Below are 18,897 nucleotides of genomic sequence, written 5' to 3'. Positions count from 1 at the left end.
GGAAGTCATTTCTGCAATCTAAAATCATCTATGGGCAAGCAAAATGACATCAGAGCCTTTATTCAGCAAAAATGCTTGAAAAAGTTGGAAATTTATTGTTTTTTTAACCTTTTGCGGTCCAAGTAGATCCCTGGGATGCAAAATAAAATTATGTAACATGGTCTAACGTCACCCCTGGGATGATGTCTACATATTGGTGATCAACAAGGTCCAAGCATTTCCGTGGGGTGCTTTTGAAAATTGGGAAATTTTGAAAAAAAAATATTTTGGCCCTCAACGGACCAAAATCGGAAAAGAAATTTGGAGCTCAAAAGGTTAAAAAAGGGCAAAGAAAAACAAATGCATAATGCTTCTAAAGGTATTGCTGTTAATACACTAAAGAAAACATATAAAAGCAAACAATTACAGTATGAAGTTTTGCAAAAATGTCTTTAATTTATGCATCCAGTTATCCATAGCATTACAGTAATGGACACAAAATGCACAACAACGGGTTCAGGCAAAATCAGTCTGTTAGTGTTTTGTTGAGGAGCTTATATCAAATCCTGCAGACATATCTTTCTTAAAATCAATGATGCCTGACAGCGACAGGACAGCCACAATAGCCGGATTTGACTATTTCATTCGCACGATTTAGAAGGAAAGAAAATAGGATTCTGAGTGCAAAAAAACGACAAAAATACTCTAAAAAAGAAACACAAAAACTGCTTAGAACTACTGTAGCTCTTAAGATAAGGAACTTCTCTGGTCAGCTTGTTTACATCACATCGGTGAAAGCGTTGTGTCACGTATCTTTGAAGATTTAAAGCTAGAGGTTTCAAAATAACCAGAAATGAGCATCTTCATGAGACTCCGCAAGAACTGGGATTCTATTTCACAGTGGCCAACTGCTAAGTACACTGGATGTCAATAGCTTTCCAGTAACAACACACGATCTCATTCAGAACCTCAAAGATGGCGTTGTTCAACTTGCACAAAGCAAATTGTTCATTTGAGGCAACTATAAAGAACTTATGAACTTGTGCAATGTGCATTGCTTAAATATCAGTCCTGGTCTACAAAATGTGAAATTCTACCGTCCTGGGGCCACACACAAGGCCAGATGGATGGTCAAATTGATTCATTCCTTTTAATTGGTGCTCCTGGAAAATCAAATAGCTAAGTTACCTAAGGGAACTATCACATCAGTTCTACAAGTGGCTAAACTGAAAGATCTCATGAACTTCATTTCACTTGTCTAATGTCTACTGTACATATTGGTTTCGGTGTAGTACTGTAGATGCTCCTTGGAACTGTTTGACTATGTACAAGAACATTCTCAGATACGGAGCAGTGCATAAGTTGATATCAGATGCTGCTGAACGTAGCTTCAAACGTCACTTTTGGTATCTCTCTGCTGAGATGGTACCACTGGCAATGTTCAGCTCTGAAGTTCAGGAAGAGGGAAAACGTCAGATGGCTGATGAACTTATACATGTAAAACCTACAGATCCTGTTTTTACACCAGCAGATCGGTTTGGCACTGGCTAGCTACAGGAAACCACGTTTTCCATCAGAAATCAATCTGGAATCAAAACTGACAGATTTTATCACAAAGGACTCTCGGTTCTTTTTCTCTGTTTTAGAGATAAATGATGATTTTCTTCCTTTATCAGTAGAGAAATGGTCTGAATCAAAGTCGTACCAGAAAGCTGTTTACAATGTTGGTTCCATCAATGTCACAAATGATGTGGCTGAACGTGGAGTTAAACTGAACATCGATTACCTACATAGTGCCAGAAACGAGGAACACTATCAAAACACTTTACAAATAGTGAAAGCCAACAGAAACGACACACCTAATTTGAGAGAGAGAAAACTAATATCCTCTTGCACAGATTAGACTAGTCGATCACATTGCCTTCTGTGACAAGGTGTGTTTGTAAAAGTTTGCAGTTATACAGATTCAAGTTTCATGTAGCAAACTTACTAGCCTATTGTTAACCTTCTAGATGTGTATTTGATCTATTTCTAGTGCGAAAGTAGAATTTTAGACCACTTCCGCTCACTGAAGTTGTATTTTTAGCTATTCCAACGCGCAAAAAATGTGAATTTACAGAGAATATTCTTTTAATTCACTGTACAATAGATAGTCGAACAGGCATACTTTTTATGAGTTTTATGCATATTATTTTGTTGAAACATAGCCTACAAATTCTGCTAAGAAGCGTGAAAGTAATTCCATATTTACTTAATGGCAAACCTGGAAATTTGAATGGGATGGTGGCCCACATAAACATGCCCCAATTCTACTGATTTTTGGTCCAGCAAAGATTCTTGGCTAGTGGAAGAATCTCACAAATCTACAAGTCAATAGTACAAAAAAGGAAAAACCAAGGGGGTTGTGTGCACGCTACCTAGGATGTATTCAATGGGATGCTTATTCAGAAGCCAAATGCAAGTTTTGCCTCTAGTAAACATCATATAAACTCAATTGAAAATAAACCATTGAAATAAACAATATCTAAAGCTGTGATGAATGCAATAGTTAAGTTTACACTTGGACCTCATATCACCACCACCTCGACCATCTCATTGGACTAGAGGCCAGTTTGCACACAAATGGTCATATACTAGTGTGTTATACCTAGGTTACACTTTTTTTAGTATTTCATCCATAAAACTGCCCAAAATATCTAAAAATGCCATTTCTTCCCCATAAAATGCGTTTTTTAGAGCAAAAATGTCATTATGCAATTTTGGCTGCCCATGCATCATTTTAGACTGCATAATTGACTTCCCAAGACTTGATTTAGTGGGGTTAGACACCAAAATCATTAGCCTACACCCACTAGAAAAAAAATTATAGCCAATTTAAAGAATTTTGGCTTGACGGCCACTAGAGAGCTCTTGGATAGGGGTCAAACGGGGTCAAAAAATGTTTTTTCAAGTACCAATGTAAAAGATAGCCCAAACTGCAACTTTTGGCAGATGCACTAAGCCGAACCCAAAAATTCATTTTTTTTGATCCACCCTAAGCTGCATCTCTATTTTGCATCAAAAACTATCAACAAGGATAGCTGCATCTGTACATGGTGGCGAGCTAATGCACTGACTTTTCCTACACTTGCAAAAGTTGCAAGAAAACTTCTGTGCATTCAAGCCATCAGTGTTAGTAGTGAAAGGGTGTTTTCACTTAGTGACTCAATTGTTTCCAAGAAGAGATCGTGCCTAAAACCCTGCAATGTCAACATGCTGACATTTTTGTCCAAAAATGTTTAGTTTGCGACAGTTAAATCGCAGCATTGTTTGCAATAAATGTTGTTCATTTCAGTACCAGTGCTCAGTATGTTTTTCATGCAGTTATAGAAAGCTGTGCTTTGCGATTCGCCGTAAAATATCGAAACTTAGATAATATCGTTTTATTTTTGGTAATATCGTATCGAAATTATTTTACCAATATCGCCCAGCTCTACCATTGAGGGTGTGAAGACACTAACCCACAGCATTCTCAACTATGAAGACACGTGTTTTACCCACGGATGTCAACTAACCTAGTTCTCCTTTTTAACAACGATTCAATGTCCGACAACATTGAATCGATACAAAAACGGCAATATTGCCAGCCGATGTAAATTAGCACTTCGGATTAACACTTCGTTAAAATAAACATCGGGATTGCAAACAAGACTTACAGCGCTGGTGATCGCAGCTGGATGTATTCAATACAACCGTAGTGACTATGATGCGCTGACCTAATTCTGCGTCACTCTTTGATACTACATATTTTCAACATTTAATCCACGATCATTCTATTGCGAAAATAAAATAATTGGCTAGATGAAACCGGCGGCCAAACTTGGCCGACGGAGGAGGTAGCACAGGCGGTCATTCAAGCACTACTTAGCGGCCATGGCCGCGATGGCCGCCGGCTGCGTTAAGGCTTGTAGCCGAATCGGACTAGCCGAACCAGCCGAATTGGACCAGCCGAATCGGACCAGCCGAATTAGATCAGCCGAATTGGACCAGCTGAATCGGACCAGCCGAATCTGACTGTAGCTGAATAGGGAACTAGCCGAATCGGACTAGCCAAAACGGGCCATTCTGCTATATATATAGTATACACCATTACACCTATATAAGGCATGAAAGATATTGCCTTTCAGGCCTCGAAATTCGTTTTTGTTGACGGCGGACAAATGTGTCCGATCTGAGCAGCTATCTCGGCGGACAAATTATGTCTCACGGCACACACACCAGTTTTAGCATCGATCGTCATGCTTAATCACTTTATCTTGATAATTCTTCGCCATTTGAGCACTATAACTATGGTTTAGTAGGCTTTTTACAATTTCAAGAGTCAAGCGCCGTGTAGCTGCTTAATGCGCTGCATTACTGATTAACTTCTACTGAACGAGGTCGTGTGGCTTCTTGCGTCACAATGCTCTGGGCACGAGTCAGAAAACTTCTACACTAACTTTACTATTTTCTGCTGTGCAAAGTTTCACTAGGCTTTTTTCTTTAGGTTTGCGTGTCATGTGAGCAAAAATGAATTTTCCCTTGGTATTTCTTTCTTACTGTAATATCAAAACTTAACAAATTTTGCTGCATCTTGCTGTTATAGCCTACTCCTGTAATCTAATTTTGTAATCAACCTTGCCTTATCAATATTACTCAAAGATTAAAGCCAGACATTGTGATGTAAGACTTGAACTTAGTTGCGCGTGATTAGTGTCGAAGTACCCATACTCCTATCGATTCTTGCGAAGAATTCACCTTTGCTACGCTGATTCAATGCCATCAATCGTTGAAACAACATAAATATCCAAAGTTTTCCTGCTTCAACGGAAGCTGAGAGATACAGTATTCACACTTTCTAGATGCGCGCTGGATAGAATGCACGGGAAATTATATTCTTGCAACAATTGTTCGTGCTATGCAATAACGATTTATATCGCTATTTCTCGGCGGACAAATATGACCGATCTAGAAGGTACTTCCGGTGGACATCACATGCTGTGACGGCCATGAATTTCGAGTCCTGCCTTTAATGATGTACCAAAAACAATCGTGCATGAAAATTTCATCAGCAACAATATCCTAGCTAACCAAATGAAATATCTCGCGGCAACCTGGAGTATTATAGATGATGCCCCAGGATGTCGCGGCACCCCAGAGTATTATAAATGACAGCCCTGTTGGGAATCACTGGTATAAAGACTGTTAAGTTCGTAACTGTCAAGTTTATCACCAATCACCATACCTATTTTTGTTCCTGCAATTTTCCACAGTTATTTGACAAAAAAACATTAAAAATTAAGAATTTCCTGAAAAATTGTGTCTTTCAAAATGTATTTTTTTGCTTTCATGTTTGTTGAATTTCTTTATGTGTTCATTGTTTATACCATCTTCGTTCTATGTATGCTCGTAGCTATGCCAAAAAAGTTGCATTACAAATCATGTTCACTGTTTCCAGGCTGGAGTCTATTATGATGAAGAAAATTACGAAACGTCCTATGTTTATTATGCCAAGTTTATTGTGTAAGTTGATGTTTTTGATATTTTAGTGAGCTGCCATTTTTGTGAATTGCAAACCACAATTTATAATTTTTTGTCATCAACTGTGCGGTTTACATTCAAGGAGACTTTTGTTTTTATCAGAAGAATGTCCTGATTTTAACTAGTTTACCGGTATTTCTCCAACCACAAATCGCCCATCCATAAAATATGAATGACGTGTAATGAGAGGAAATAGTTTTCAAACAGAGATGTTATTATGTTGTAACCACATGCATTCATGTAATACAGACTACAGTAGTTCCGATTGTCCTCATTAGCAAGCAAGGAATTTTTAAGATAATTGCTATCCATTGTTATTGAACAGAGTATTGTAAGTAATTGATAAAGAGGTGTAGCAGTTCCAAAAAACAGCAAATGAGGTAGGGTCATGCGGGGTCAAACGGGACACTTTTTCAGTTTTTTGAATGCCACATAAAACCTATGATGAAATTTGAAAAAAAAATTTACCACAGAGCATTACACCTTTCAGCAATGAAATAAGACATTTTTCAGAAAAATTAAAAACTTGCAAAAACATAAAAAAATGTTCTAAGCTGGGGTAGGTGTGGCCCATTTGACCCCATCAGCTGTGGGATCAAATGGGCCACAACTTTTATACGTCTAAATGGTAAGGAAAGAACTTTATTTTTGCTATTTTATCACAGACCTGTTGGGTGGCATGTATTTTGTTCAAGTAATGCTCAACAATTTTAGCAATAAAGGCCTTCTACGCCCTTTTCTAATAAGGAAACACTTTACAAATGTTCAATTTTAAACAGGCAGTCATAAACAGGGTAGTAGAAGGCGGAATGGCCCGTTTCGGTGAGTCCGATTCGGTGAGTCCGATTCTGTGAGTCCGATCCCTTAACGGGGGATTTTTTCAATTTTTTTTTTAAATTAGTGGGTACCGTAGCCTAATTATCATTGCCGTTTTAGGGTTAGGGGTTAGGGTTAGAGGTTAGGAACTCACCGAATCAGACTCACCGAATCGGACTCACCGAATAGTAGCAGACCCAGTAGAAGGGGCCAAGTCAAACAGCAGGGTCTATAGTTGACAATTGAAATAGGATACTATACAATAGGGTGATTCATAAATTGGGGAAAACATTATATAATATTTTGAAATTCAAATCGGGCACCCTCTCGCATCGTGTCAATACCTGAAAAATAATCCTGTCAAATTTTTGGGGCAACTGAAAACATTTTAAAGGTTGCTACATACTTTGAAAGCTTCACAAAATACACTAATAGCAACACGGGATTACATGATAGGAATATAATGGCAAAATTACTCAAAATTAATTAGTTCAGTGTTGACAGATGTCCAGAATGTTATTAGTTATAGTTATTGCATCAATGTAGACATTCCTATCTGGATACAGCTGTCTGAAGTTTCAGACTGTCATGACGAGGAACTACTTTTGCTCTTTGTCATTGGTGTGCAGGCCTTAAAACTTGTGCTTTTTTCTGGCAGCCATCGTGGCCTACCGAGAGCTCCTTCTCGGCGGCTAAATCTGCGTGCTTGGAGGCCAAAATACAATAACTATAGCACAAGTAAATAGCATTAAACTTGCAACAATGTTAAAATGATCACTTAGCGTTGTTGAAGTTTGTGCGACGTCCTGCAATAGAATCGTTGTACCAGTACCACGCATTAAATGTTTTATCGGGATTGTAATCCGGTATTGCGGAACCATCTAACGACCCTAAATTGTTTTAACTGCTTGCAGCTCAGTAAATTGTTTCAACTGCATACCGTCTTTCATAAAACCTGACCATTTATTCCGTTATGATGTCACCATTGAGGGTGTAAAGTCACTAACCCACAGCGTTCTCAACTATGAAGACACGTGTTTTACCCACGGATGTCAACTAACCTAGTTCTCCTTTTTAACAACGATTCAATGTCCGACAACATTGAATCGATATAAAAATGACAATATTGCCAGTCGATGTAAATTGGCACTTCGGATTAACACTTTGTTAAAATATATTAACTTACATGCAGAACAATACATTGCAAAAGTGTTTAGCAACGCTTTCTGTCACAATAATGACTGCAGGCAATTCACCAATTCAATTTATTTTTCCTTGTCTTAATAAAAAAGAAACGATATAGTGGAAATAAGACACATCAACGAAACCAACAAAAGAAAAAAGTTCAAACCGCGAAAGTTTTATCTTAACTATTCATTACAATTTAGAGCTGAAAATGCCCACAGAATGCACCAAATTAGGTGTCATTTTTCAAAATTTTCTGGCGAAGGCCCCCCAGACCCCCCGTCGTTTTACTCGCCTTTGCCGAAAACACGCCCGGGCTGCGCCCGTCCGCAGCACCACCACTTTCACACCTCACCAACCGCCACTGCCTATGGCGCCGCGGCGCCCCCTAAAATTCCAATTTATTTCTTTATGTCTGCATGCAAATTTCCTTTATATGGTATACTTTAACTTGTAAATTTCCATTTTATTAACCTAAAACAATGCGTGATGTTTAGTCTCGGCAAGTAGACTTACTAACCGCTAATAACCCCTGATGACGGTACAAGAGACAATGGACATTATATAAAATACTAATAATTAATAACGAAACTTTTTTTAACTCAAGTTTAAGTAATATAATGCATGGTAGCAATCCAGATTTTATGGCAGTTTAGGCAGAGAGATAGGATGGAATGCCATACATCAACCTTTTGGACAGTGAAACTGGATCTGGTCTTGAACACATCTCTGCTAAATTTATTAGGCCTACGTATTTTATTCAAAACATGTTTGTGATCGAATTACTTGTTTGAGGAAATCTAATGTCATTTTTATATGTTGTTACAAATTACAATTACGTATTGAGACGTTTTTGCAACATTATCAGCATGAGTAGTTTAATCGTATTGTTCTTTTGCTCAATTGCATCATTGTCAGTTCACAATATTTTGTTTTTCTGATAGGGCATAGGCCCGATTTCGCTTATTCTACAAAATAGAAATACAGTAGAACTTGGATAACTCGTCTTCGGAAAACTCGTCAGTTTGCCCAAGTCGTCAATGATTGCCAGGTCCCGGCAGAAAGCCTATCTTTTGTACACAATCAAGTTCGGTTAAGTGGTCATCGCATAATTCGTCAATTTGATTAAGTCGTCACTGTTTTTCTTCCCCTGGGACGTAAAATTCGTCTAAGTTGTCATCCACCCAAATGCTGGCGTGGCATTTACAGACTCTTTCGAAAAGAAATTACTGCGCTAAGACGTGTGCACGCACACACTCTATCGGGCCAGACGCACATGCGTGGAGTATGTAGGTCTGGTCGATTGCGGGTGTGCGAGCACCGCGCACGTGCTCTATTGCCGATAAGAGAAGCGCTGTTCACCACGTGCGTGATTCATTTGCGACAATACCGTTTCGTGTAAACAAAAGTTGCAGCAACGCATGATGACGAAGAGAAAGGTAAAGTGCTTAAACTTACAAGCTAAGTATGAAATTGTAACGAAATTCAAAGAAGGCGAAATTAGGAACAAGACTAAATTTTCTGAAGAACATGACCTACCAAGGACGACGTTGAACACCCTCCTAAAAAATTCAGAAAAAATTATTGCGGATTATGAATCTGGTAAGAATAGCACCTCAAAAAGGAGAATACCACTATCGCATTTAATTAGTTCGCGGAGCACCATGAAATTAATGCGACACGAAAAAATGGCAAAATTTGGCTGTTTGCATTGGTCGTCAGTTCGCGTAAGTCGTCACTTTTTCTGTTCTCCCTAGAGTGACGAGTTATCCAAGTTCTACTGTAGTAAACTCTTATGCACTGCAAGTGCTTTGTTCATATTTGAATTATTTTTTTATTCGCAATAGTTGTTTTGTTTTTGTTTTATTATCTTCATCCTGCATTGCGGGAAAGCGGACTTGAGCGCTATGCATCGGTGTACGGCTGTACGCCTTCCGACGTACACCTGACCCACGCTGCAGCCGACTGCAATGTCTGTTTCCGGTTGTCTACTCTACTTATGACTTAAATTTGGTACTACCCATTACTCGAAATCGATCACTGGGTAGAGGCAATTATCGTAAAGTTTCTTGTCCAGAGAAACAACAGCAAGTGCGGGTGGCTGGAGTTGAACATGCAGGCTCTCGACTGCGAGCCCAACGTGCTAACCACTCGGCCAACTGAGTACCACTCACTTGTACTAAGTACACCTCTGAGGCCTCACCGTTTGAATGTTTTTTATAATGCATTTTTTTGAGCTATATGCACCAAGAAGATTTCAACGTTTAGCGACGTTAAAACGATGTAGAAACGGCAATTTCTGCTGGTCGGGATAATTAGCCTACGGTATTTCAACACTTAGTGACGTTAAAACGATAGGCCACACATTTGGTTATATGTTACTACAATGTAAAAATGAACTGTTAGGCTAACTGGGTTCTTGGAACAAATTTTTGCTGTTCGGGATCACTAGGCTACGGTACCCGATAAGTTCCTTTAAATCCAAGCTGTAGGCCACACATTTGTTGATCCAAACTACCAGTAAGCAGTTTAACTATTCAAAAGTACTAACTTATAGACATAAACATGATTTTTTTTTTGTAACATCTTTTTTATTTTCCATTCATATTATAAATTTTTCTGAAGGTGTTGCGATCGTGCCAAATTTCTTTCAACTCAATAACTTACTTCGATCACAAGCACGTTTTAACGTTCGCATTTTGTTGCTTCTACCTTTTTCTCAACCTTTGCTATGTTGACATGTATTGTTTTTGATATGATGGTCACAAATAAAAATAACTCAACTGAACTGACGAATTCAAGCACGTTTTAACGTTCGCGTTTTGTCGCTTCTGCCTTTGCTAATGCTATGTTGACGTGTATTGTTTTTGATATGATGGTCAGAAATAAAAACAAATCAACTGAACTGACATGACGAATGTTTATTTAATTGTTCAAACATTTTATTTCTATTTTTTCTGCACGGTTTCAACGTTTAGCGGCGTTAAAACGATGTAAAAACGGCAATGATAATTAAGCTACGGTACTCGATAATTTTCAAAAAAAAATTCAAAAAATCTCCGAATAGGGAATTCTCCGAAAAAGGCTGTCTCCGAATAGGGAACTCTTCGAATCGGACTCGCCGAATAGTAGCAGACCCAAGAAAACTACCGAAAAGATATTCTTGAGGGTTCAATGTTGTAACACTTCAAAAAGACGTAATTGGTCATTCCAACATGATTCTGCCCCTTCACATGGAGCTAAGAGAACGCAAAACTGGCTTTCAGCCAATGTGCTGTTCTTCATAATTTCCAAGGAGAAATGACCTCCTTCATCCCTAGACCTGAACCCCCCAGACTTTGGCATGTGGTCTTACCTGGAGAGCAAGGTTTCGACTAAACACCACCAAAGTATGGAAATGCTGAAGGCTAATCTGAAATAAGAATGGACCTAAAAATACCTCAAACAGTTATTCATGACTCTTGCAGGTCCTTTTTGAAGAGTCTCCCACTTGTTATCGGCGTAAATGATGGACACAAAGTAAAACTTGTTTTTCCTAAATATTTATTTATTTATTTGACAATAATATTATATGTTTCTTGCTCAAAAATTGTCTACCATAATTCGTTAAATACATTTGTTTGTAGTTGTAACGTTAATTGCTGAATGCTGATGACCCTGTATATGAAAGTTTCTAGTTAAAAAAACAAACCTTTGTTCGACGCCCTTTGAAATTTTAATCGAAGCAAACGAAGGAAACGCGACACATAGTTTAAGAGTCACTGTGGCCTAATACGCAAATATATACAACCAAGCAACCACACGGCATTTAACATGTACGGTAATCCATTAAAATTGAACATAAACTATAAGCTACAAACGTTTTCGGCCATACACACGTTAGCCCTTATCGAGTAATCATATCTACAATGAAAATAAATAACTGATCTAAACACTAAATTGAAAAACGAAATGCAAAATGAAACAAACTGTGGTTGAAGAAAGTGGTTGTGGTTGAAGAAAGTGACTGTGGTGACATGTCTGTGGTTGAAGAAAGTGACTGTGGTGACATGTCTGTGGTTGAATAAAGTGACCTCTTTACCAAAATTGTAATACACAAATAAAACACAACAATTTTATGTTTAAATGGCATTATTTGTTAATCATGCTAGAAATTCGGAAATTTTACTGACCCCCCTAAATACGCTTTACTGACACCTTGGGGATACGTGGATCCCCAGTTGAGAACCACTGGTCTAGACCTTGCATGAAATATCAGAAACAGAAAATCAGTTGTTGAGTCAATGTAGAAAGACGACTGATTCGCTGTCTGGGATCAGCACATTCCAAGAATAAAGCAGAATTTGCATCAAGTAGTCTTGCAGTGAGATATCTCTGTGACAGGTCGTTCGCGATCAGTTGTCTTGCAACATGTCGGAATGAATGTCGTGTACCCTTGCAGCTTGCACATATTCTATGTGCCCTTCACCTGCAGTACCAATAATATCAAGACAACAATTAAACGTGTCCCAAACACCATTTAGACTTTAGACTAGAGTGTGTTTGTCCAATATTTTTTGTGTTATGTTTGAACGTTTATTGAATGCATCTAAGTGCAGGTTTGTAAAGTATGGGATTGGGAGCTATGTACAATGTACAATTGTACATGCATTTTTATTTGTATTTTATAACAACAAATTGTAATAAATTCCAAAAATTTTGGAGAGTTGTGACTTGAGTCAATTAACACAAGCCAAACTAAACTTCTTTATCTTAATAAATATTGTGTTTGTATGAAACTTTTTTAATGCACGTCGGTTGCGTGGTCGAGAGATGAGAACGTCTGCATGATTTTCGAAAGAACGTGGATTCGACATCACTCCAGAGCACACGGCTGTGTCTTGGCAAAGACACTTATTGACATGCCAAAATAAGGAGAACAGCTGACTCGAAGACTAATGTGTCCCAAAATATGTACTAACTAATGTGTTTCGCTTCGCGTTGTCTGTTGTATCACATCTGTGATTGCAGTGTATTATATGTTGTCACAATAGGCACAAAATATAACATGATTTATTGTTAATATTATTATATTAGTTTGCTGTATATTATACATTGCTGTAAAGCATAAAGCATTACTGTCTTTTTAATTTGTATACAGAAATTTTTCGACGCATTGATGATATGAAAGGGGTAAATGTTGGTGGTTTGAACATTACAAATTTACGCTATGCTGATGGCTGTTCTGTTGACTGAATCATACGAAGATTTTCAAGAAATATTGGACAATGTTAACTCAATTGGTAATGAATTTAATATAAAAATTAACAAAGTCCAAATCAATGATAATCTCAAAATCACCAGACACTCTAGTACTCCAAGTTATAATATTATGCAAAACGTAAAATATTTTTCTTATCTTGGACATTTGATAACTGAAGATAGGAGGTGTGAACATGAAATTCTAAGACGGATAGAAATTGCAAGAATTATTATATATATGGAAAAATGAAAAATGTTTTAATCAATCAAAGTTTAAATTTATCAATTTGTCAAAGGATATTAAAATTCTATATCTGGTCAACCCTTTTATACAATTCTGAAACTTGGACAGTGTCACAAAAAATGGAAAAACGGATCGATGCCTTTGAGCTCTGGTCATATAGGCAAATGTTAAAAATTTCATGGAAACAAAAGATCACTAACGATGAAATACTCTTAAAATTCAATTCAAACAAAATTCTTTTACAAATAGTCAAAAGAAGAAAATTGAAATATTTTGGACACACAATAAGGCAAAACTCGTTACAAAGATCATTAGTAGAAGGGAAGATCAACTGTAAAAGAAACAAAGACAGACCAAGAATGATTTGGACATCAAACATCACTAAGTAGACAAAATTAAGTTATGAAAGTGCAGTACGAACAGCTCATGGTCGAGAACAATAGCGCATTGTATCCAAATCCAACACTCCATGCAAGGAAAGAACATAATGATGATGATGTAAAGCATAATATGGTTGATTGTTAAATATAAATGGAACGATTTTATGATATATAAACTACCTATGGTTTGTTTAAGTGTTGTAATTTTTTTTTATTAAGAATAAGGATTCAAAATTAATATTAATGCCCAACAAACTGCTTTATCTTCCCAGAAAAAGAAGAACCTTCCCGATTGTTTATAGTTTTAGAATTTAGGAGTTTTGATCCCATCTACTGACCAACAGTAGCTCTATGATTGTTTCTACATTTCCAGCTTTTCACATTTTGAGACATCCAATGTCAAGGCTGGTGCACTTTGTGAAGATTTTTTTTGGCTGCACCAGACTGCTTCAAGCTGTGCTAGACCGAGAAATAACACAAAAATGAAGGCGTTATGATACTCAGAAATAATAAAATTTGTTCTCCTCGCTTGATCCGACCAGTTTGGCTTGGTTCCTATGTGGTCCGATTAAGCGGGGTTGACTATTGCTATTTAATTATCAAACTATATGAATTGCATTAACAGTTCACTTTTATATGTCCAGGTTGTTGTTTGAGAAACTGAAGACCCATCCTGGTTACAGCAATGCCACAACTGCAGAAAAAGTTGCAAACCGTCAATCCCTAAAGAAAGTTGCGTTTCCTCGTGCAGAGAAGTTAAAGGCTCTTCTGAGAAAGAAGTATGAAGAAGATTACAAGAAGTACAAGTTAGAGCAGGTCAGTGTGCTATGGGATCCGCAAATAGTGGGTGGCCTTCCAGTCTGAGTCGTGACATGTTTTAGACTTACATAAATATAAGCATCGCATCTGTGTAATAATGAACTTCAGCTTTTTTAAACGTCTGATTATTATTATTATTGTTAAATAGTATTAATGTTAACGTCTGATTATGATCAATGCATAAAATATGAGTCGGTACGGTAGCCTAGATGTGTAATTGTGCAACCAGTCATGCTTTTTTGTTACAATTTTGCAATGCCAGGTTGGCAGCAACTGTGTGCAGTTGCTTAAGGGGCTAGGAATACTGATTGATGGGGCAAAACGATTGAAAGTGGAAGAATGGATATATTTTCTGAACTGAACAACTTTCTTGCAGAAAATGAGTTTAGTCAAAACGTTGTAAAGCAATCCATAACACAGGCTAAAAAAACTTTTTTTTTAAACACACGATATGTATGTGAGAGTCTTTTTGGGATATTTCAAGGCCCCTGATTCTGAAAATGCACTTGTTTTATTTCAAATTTGCTCCAGTTTTTGAGATACAGCAAAATTTCGCCAGTTTTGCAAACCCATATATATAAATTTAATATCGTGTTGCTCATTACATGGACAAAACTGGAAGTAATCCTAGGCACATTTCTGAATTATATAAGCGCTATTTAAAACCAATGAAGTTGATTACAAACAAACGGCGAGCATTGTGCTTCACTAACCATACCAGTGTAGCCTCCACACCAGCTATGAAGACTTTTCCAAAACTACTCAAAAATGCATTTGCTTTGGAGTTTTTCATTCATTAAAGGTTTTGAAATAGGAGGGTGGAAGAAGAAGGCAGAGACGTCACAATTTTGCCTGTGGCTAGTTGGCATTTAGGAGTCGTTAGCGTTTGGACCCTGAGGATGAACACATTTTTGACCCCACCCATTTCTAGATGCACGTCTGTGCTGCACCGAGGTTACTAGGAAGTTAAGATGCGTTGATGTCTCGACAGGCACAGACTCATCGGTCAAGCATAGATAATGGAACACAACCTGGTTGTCTAAATGTCTAAGAGAGTAACATGGATGCACAAAAGAGAGAAAACATCAAATATATAGTAATAAGTATACTACTTTCTAAAACCTCTACACTACAGCCTGTTTCACCCTAAAAGGAGGATCATCAGAAGGTCCTGAAATATATGCAAAAGCAATAAATCGATAATACCTAAAAAGATATTAAATATTATAACCTTAATTTAATCTGCAAAAAAACAACTCATAATTACAAAAGGCTACCTCCGTCGGTTACCACGAAAGCCTCAAAATAGAGAATACTTATCACCAACAGACTTTCGTTGAAGACATTGACAAGTGAACACGGAGGAATTGAATGTTTTTCAACAAACTACGAAAAGATTTAGTTGTCATTTGATTGATGGATGTCCATTTCTTTGGAAATTTAGTTTCTTTTGATTATTTAATTAAATTTAATTTTGAACAATTTTTATAAATTTCCAAATTCAATTAAATTGTTGTACTCAAGTTAACAATGATGGCCATTGGCCACTTATCATCTTAAAAGTAACCTCGTTCTGTTTGAAGATGTCATGTGACGTTTGTTGAAAACTTGAAACAAACGTGTTCAGAAATTTATGTGGATGTCTCAAATGTCATCTTCTCCAGGAGAAAGCAGCAGAAGTTGCTCTGCAGGAAAAAGAGAAGATGAGGTTGGAAGAGGAAAAGAAGATGAAGGAAGAAGAGGAACAAAAATTCAAGAATGAAAATGAGAAGACACAGCGTGAAAAAGATGAGATGGATGCCTTTCTAAGGGAGCGGCAAAGGAAAGAAATAGAGATGGAAAGGCTTGCCATTGTCGAACAGTATGTAAAATCATTCATTCTGATGACATGGAGGTTTGCTTTTGTTTACAGCAAATGTGCAGTTTCGTGTTTGTTGATCTCACAGCAGGCAGATGTTTCATTTCTGCAGCTATAGTAGCCCACTTGTTCAACTGCACGCTGTATCTGTTAGCTAAAACTGGCAATATGAGACATAGTGTTTCTCCTCTTTGTGATGTATTTGTTGTGTGTGCTCAATTGAAAGCAGTTACTATGGTAGTTAATGTTTCACTCTGTTCAGTCCGTGTGTGATTAACTCCATTCTTGCACAGGTACGGTGAGAAAGAGCCGAAACCTAGCGAAAGTCAGCCTTTGGTTCCAGAGGATTTTGCTCCTCCTCCCATTATTCTGCCTCCCACTACCTCGGCTGTAGGAAAGGTGGCTCCTTCTCACCCACCAACTCACACCTCCCAACAATCCTTTCCAACCGCCACCACTCACAGTGAGTTACATAATATCGACATCACGTTTTGCTCTAGGGATAGTATAGGAGGTGTAAGAACATTTTTAATATTTCATCATCATAATCCATCGTCGGTTTGTTCCCCACTAGTGGCGGTGGCCGATTGTTTCCGCGCAGCAATTCTTTTGCTGCATTTAAATAATATTTTTGGAGCATAGATTTTCCAGCCGGATGCCCTTCCTGACGCTAACCACAATTATTGGCGGTGGGCCTAGCCTTTACTTAAAAAAGTATTTCCTGCAAGGCAGCAGGATTTCTAACAAGTTTTAGCCAACCAGTCGAGGTTGTTGCCCATGAGGTGGGACGTGGACCAACTTGTTAGTTTGGTGTGTGATCAAGACCAGTGTTCCCCGAGACCCATGGTGTAACAATCCATGGCGACTGCCCAGGGTTCAAAGGTGCTACTTGTACCACACACCTACCTCACACACCTTTAAACTGTAGAAATGGATTGAAATTGTTGTATTTTTACTAGACTTGTATTTAACAAAACACAGAATAAAGCAAAACAGGCAAAATAAGTCGAAGTGAAATATTGTAGTCGATTGCACTACAGTAGTGGACTCACCTAATTTAAATGCCACGCAATTTATACTGAGAAAAGAACCCAAGAATGTAATTGAGGTGAAGAGTACAAAGGCACTGATTTGATTGGAACGCCGTTGGAGTAATCAAATTAGACGTTTGTACCCTGTAGATGAAAATGTTACATTTAACTAACGAAAGACCAGAACTGAAATAATGGAAAAATATAATTTGTAATTTTGTTGTAACCTCGCTGCAAATGGTCTGTTTTATGTGCATAGCGATGGTTGTTTGCTACTTTGCTACATTTGGTTCGTGAACAGCAGCTAATCCAACCTAATCCATCCAACCAATCTTTTCAATACAATTTCTTCAAACTTTTACCGCGTTTGATACACATTTGAGGTGACGCTCTTTCTTTTTACCAAGCCAGATCATTGCTGTTTTCCTGACTACACTGAAAGGTTACTGGAGCAACTAGACCAATCACCTGGTCCAGGTGATACCAGTCTTTGGTATCCAAGACACACCAACTTTCCGCTCCATGTTTTGGTATATGGTATAGTGTATAGTCTGCAGTGTCTTCCTCAGTGTTGCACTCACAAAAAGAGGAAGACCTCACTCTGTGAATGAAAAAAGTCTGATTCTCATGAAAAGATGGTTGAAGCCACGTCTGTCTCGGTGGGAACAGGGGTCGGTGAGGAAGGAACAAAGTCTGATTGCATTTCCACTTTGATTTTACTTATCCCCCCCCAAATGCCACAATCAGTCAGAAAGATGTTTTGTTTACTAAGCAAAAGTTGGCACGAATTAGTGTCTTGAAGTTGGCACGAATTAGTGTCTTGATTTCAGTCGTCGAGAGTTTGTTCAAAGTAGCACAAACCTTGGAGTGGAGAGCTGGGTTTGGTTCACTCCTCGCCATCCGAAATCAAATCGGCTTCTTCCCGACAAAACAATGAAAATAAACATCACACACAATTTACGTTGCACAACATCAAACCCTTTTCGTATGAGATATGATTGTTTAGATTTCAGGGCAGGTGGTGGAAAGCAGGTCAGGGAAACCTTCATCCGGTGCTGCTACCATGCAATTGGCGTTTCGTTTAGTTTGTTATAAGTTTGGTACTCAAGGTTGGCTTCACGGGATATTAGTGTTATAGTTGTGGTCTTTTCTAAAATAATTTGTTTTGGCCCAGTGACGCATTTGTGTTGAACATAGCTGGTTGAGCGAATGAAAATTGTTTCAGTATGGATGCTCTGCTACGCCACAATTCTTCCTCTACTGCGTGTTCAATGCGCTGTATCCCCAAACCAGATGCACTTCTTGCTTTGTGAGCAATCTGATGAAAGTGTTTGATTAATATCAATGGCTGTCTGATGTCGAAACCATGCAAGGTCTCTTTAATGACGTCATAGCTTGGTGCGATTCCCTAAAGTTTCTTTGTTTAATTTAAGATACAAGCAAACCTGGTTTGAACCTTGCAAGTTCCATGGTTCCTTCGTTCGATCGATCGCTAAAACCTTCGACCACGCCCTACCACGGCCCCAATAATGACGACAGCAACGTCATCAACCAGATGTCGACAGCGTTTGCCGCGTAAGTTGATCTAACTGTCACTGACGTTCAAATGTAGTTTTTGTCACCATGAAGTTGTCATTTTATAGTGATACTCGTCAAGAATTCAGTGACTAACGTTGGTTTTTCAGTCTTCACATGTGTTACCAAACTGTTTGCATTTTCAAGGCGGAATACCTTTTCGGTTATTCGAAACCAAAGCATTTCGGTCTATTTTGTTTATAGTCGACA

At 38.0% G+C, this 18,897-nt stretch overlaps 1 protein-coding gene across 1 annotated transcript in view; it reads left to right on the top strand.

The window, feature by feature from the left end:
* LOC145787120 (STAM-binding protein-like A) overlaps nucleotides 1-18,897 on the top strand; it is a 31,497-nt gene that overhangs the window by 10,426 nt on the left and 2,174 nt on the right. The window contains exons 2-6 of the mRNA XM_082598846.1: nucleotides 5,456-5,520; nucleotides 14,049-14,220; nucleotides 15,888-16,084; nucleotides 16,375-16,544; nucleotides 18,546-18,687. Of these exons, the coding sequence (XP_082454972.1) occupies nucleotides 5,456-5,520; nucleotides 14,049-14,220; nucleotides 15,888-16,084; nucleotides 16,375-16,544; nucleotides 18,546-18,687 (746 nt within the window). The remainder of the gene's footprint in view (nucleotides 1-5,455; nucleotides 5,521-14,048; nucleotides 14,221-15,887; nucleotides 16,085-16,374; nucleotides 16,545-18,545; nucleotides 18,688-18,897) is intronic.

This window comes from Aplidium turbinatum, chromosome 18 (assembly GCF_918807975.1).
Source record: "Aplidium turbinatum chromosome 18, kaAplTurb1.1, whole genome shotgun sequence".
NCBI lineage: Eukaryota > Metazoa > Chordata > Ascidiacea > Aplousobranchia > Polyclinidae > Aplidium > Aplidium turbinatum.
Note: the sequence above shows the minus strand (reverse complement) of the source record. Positions and strands in the feature narration are given on the sequence as shown.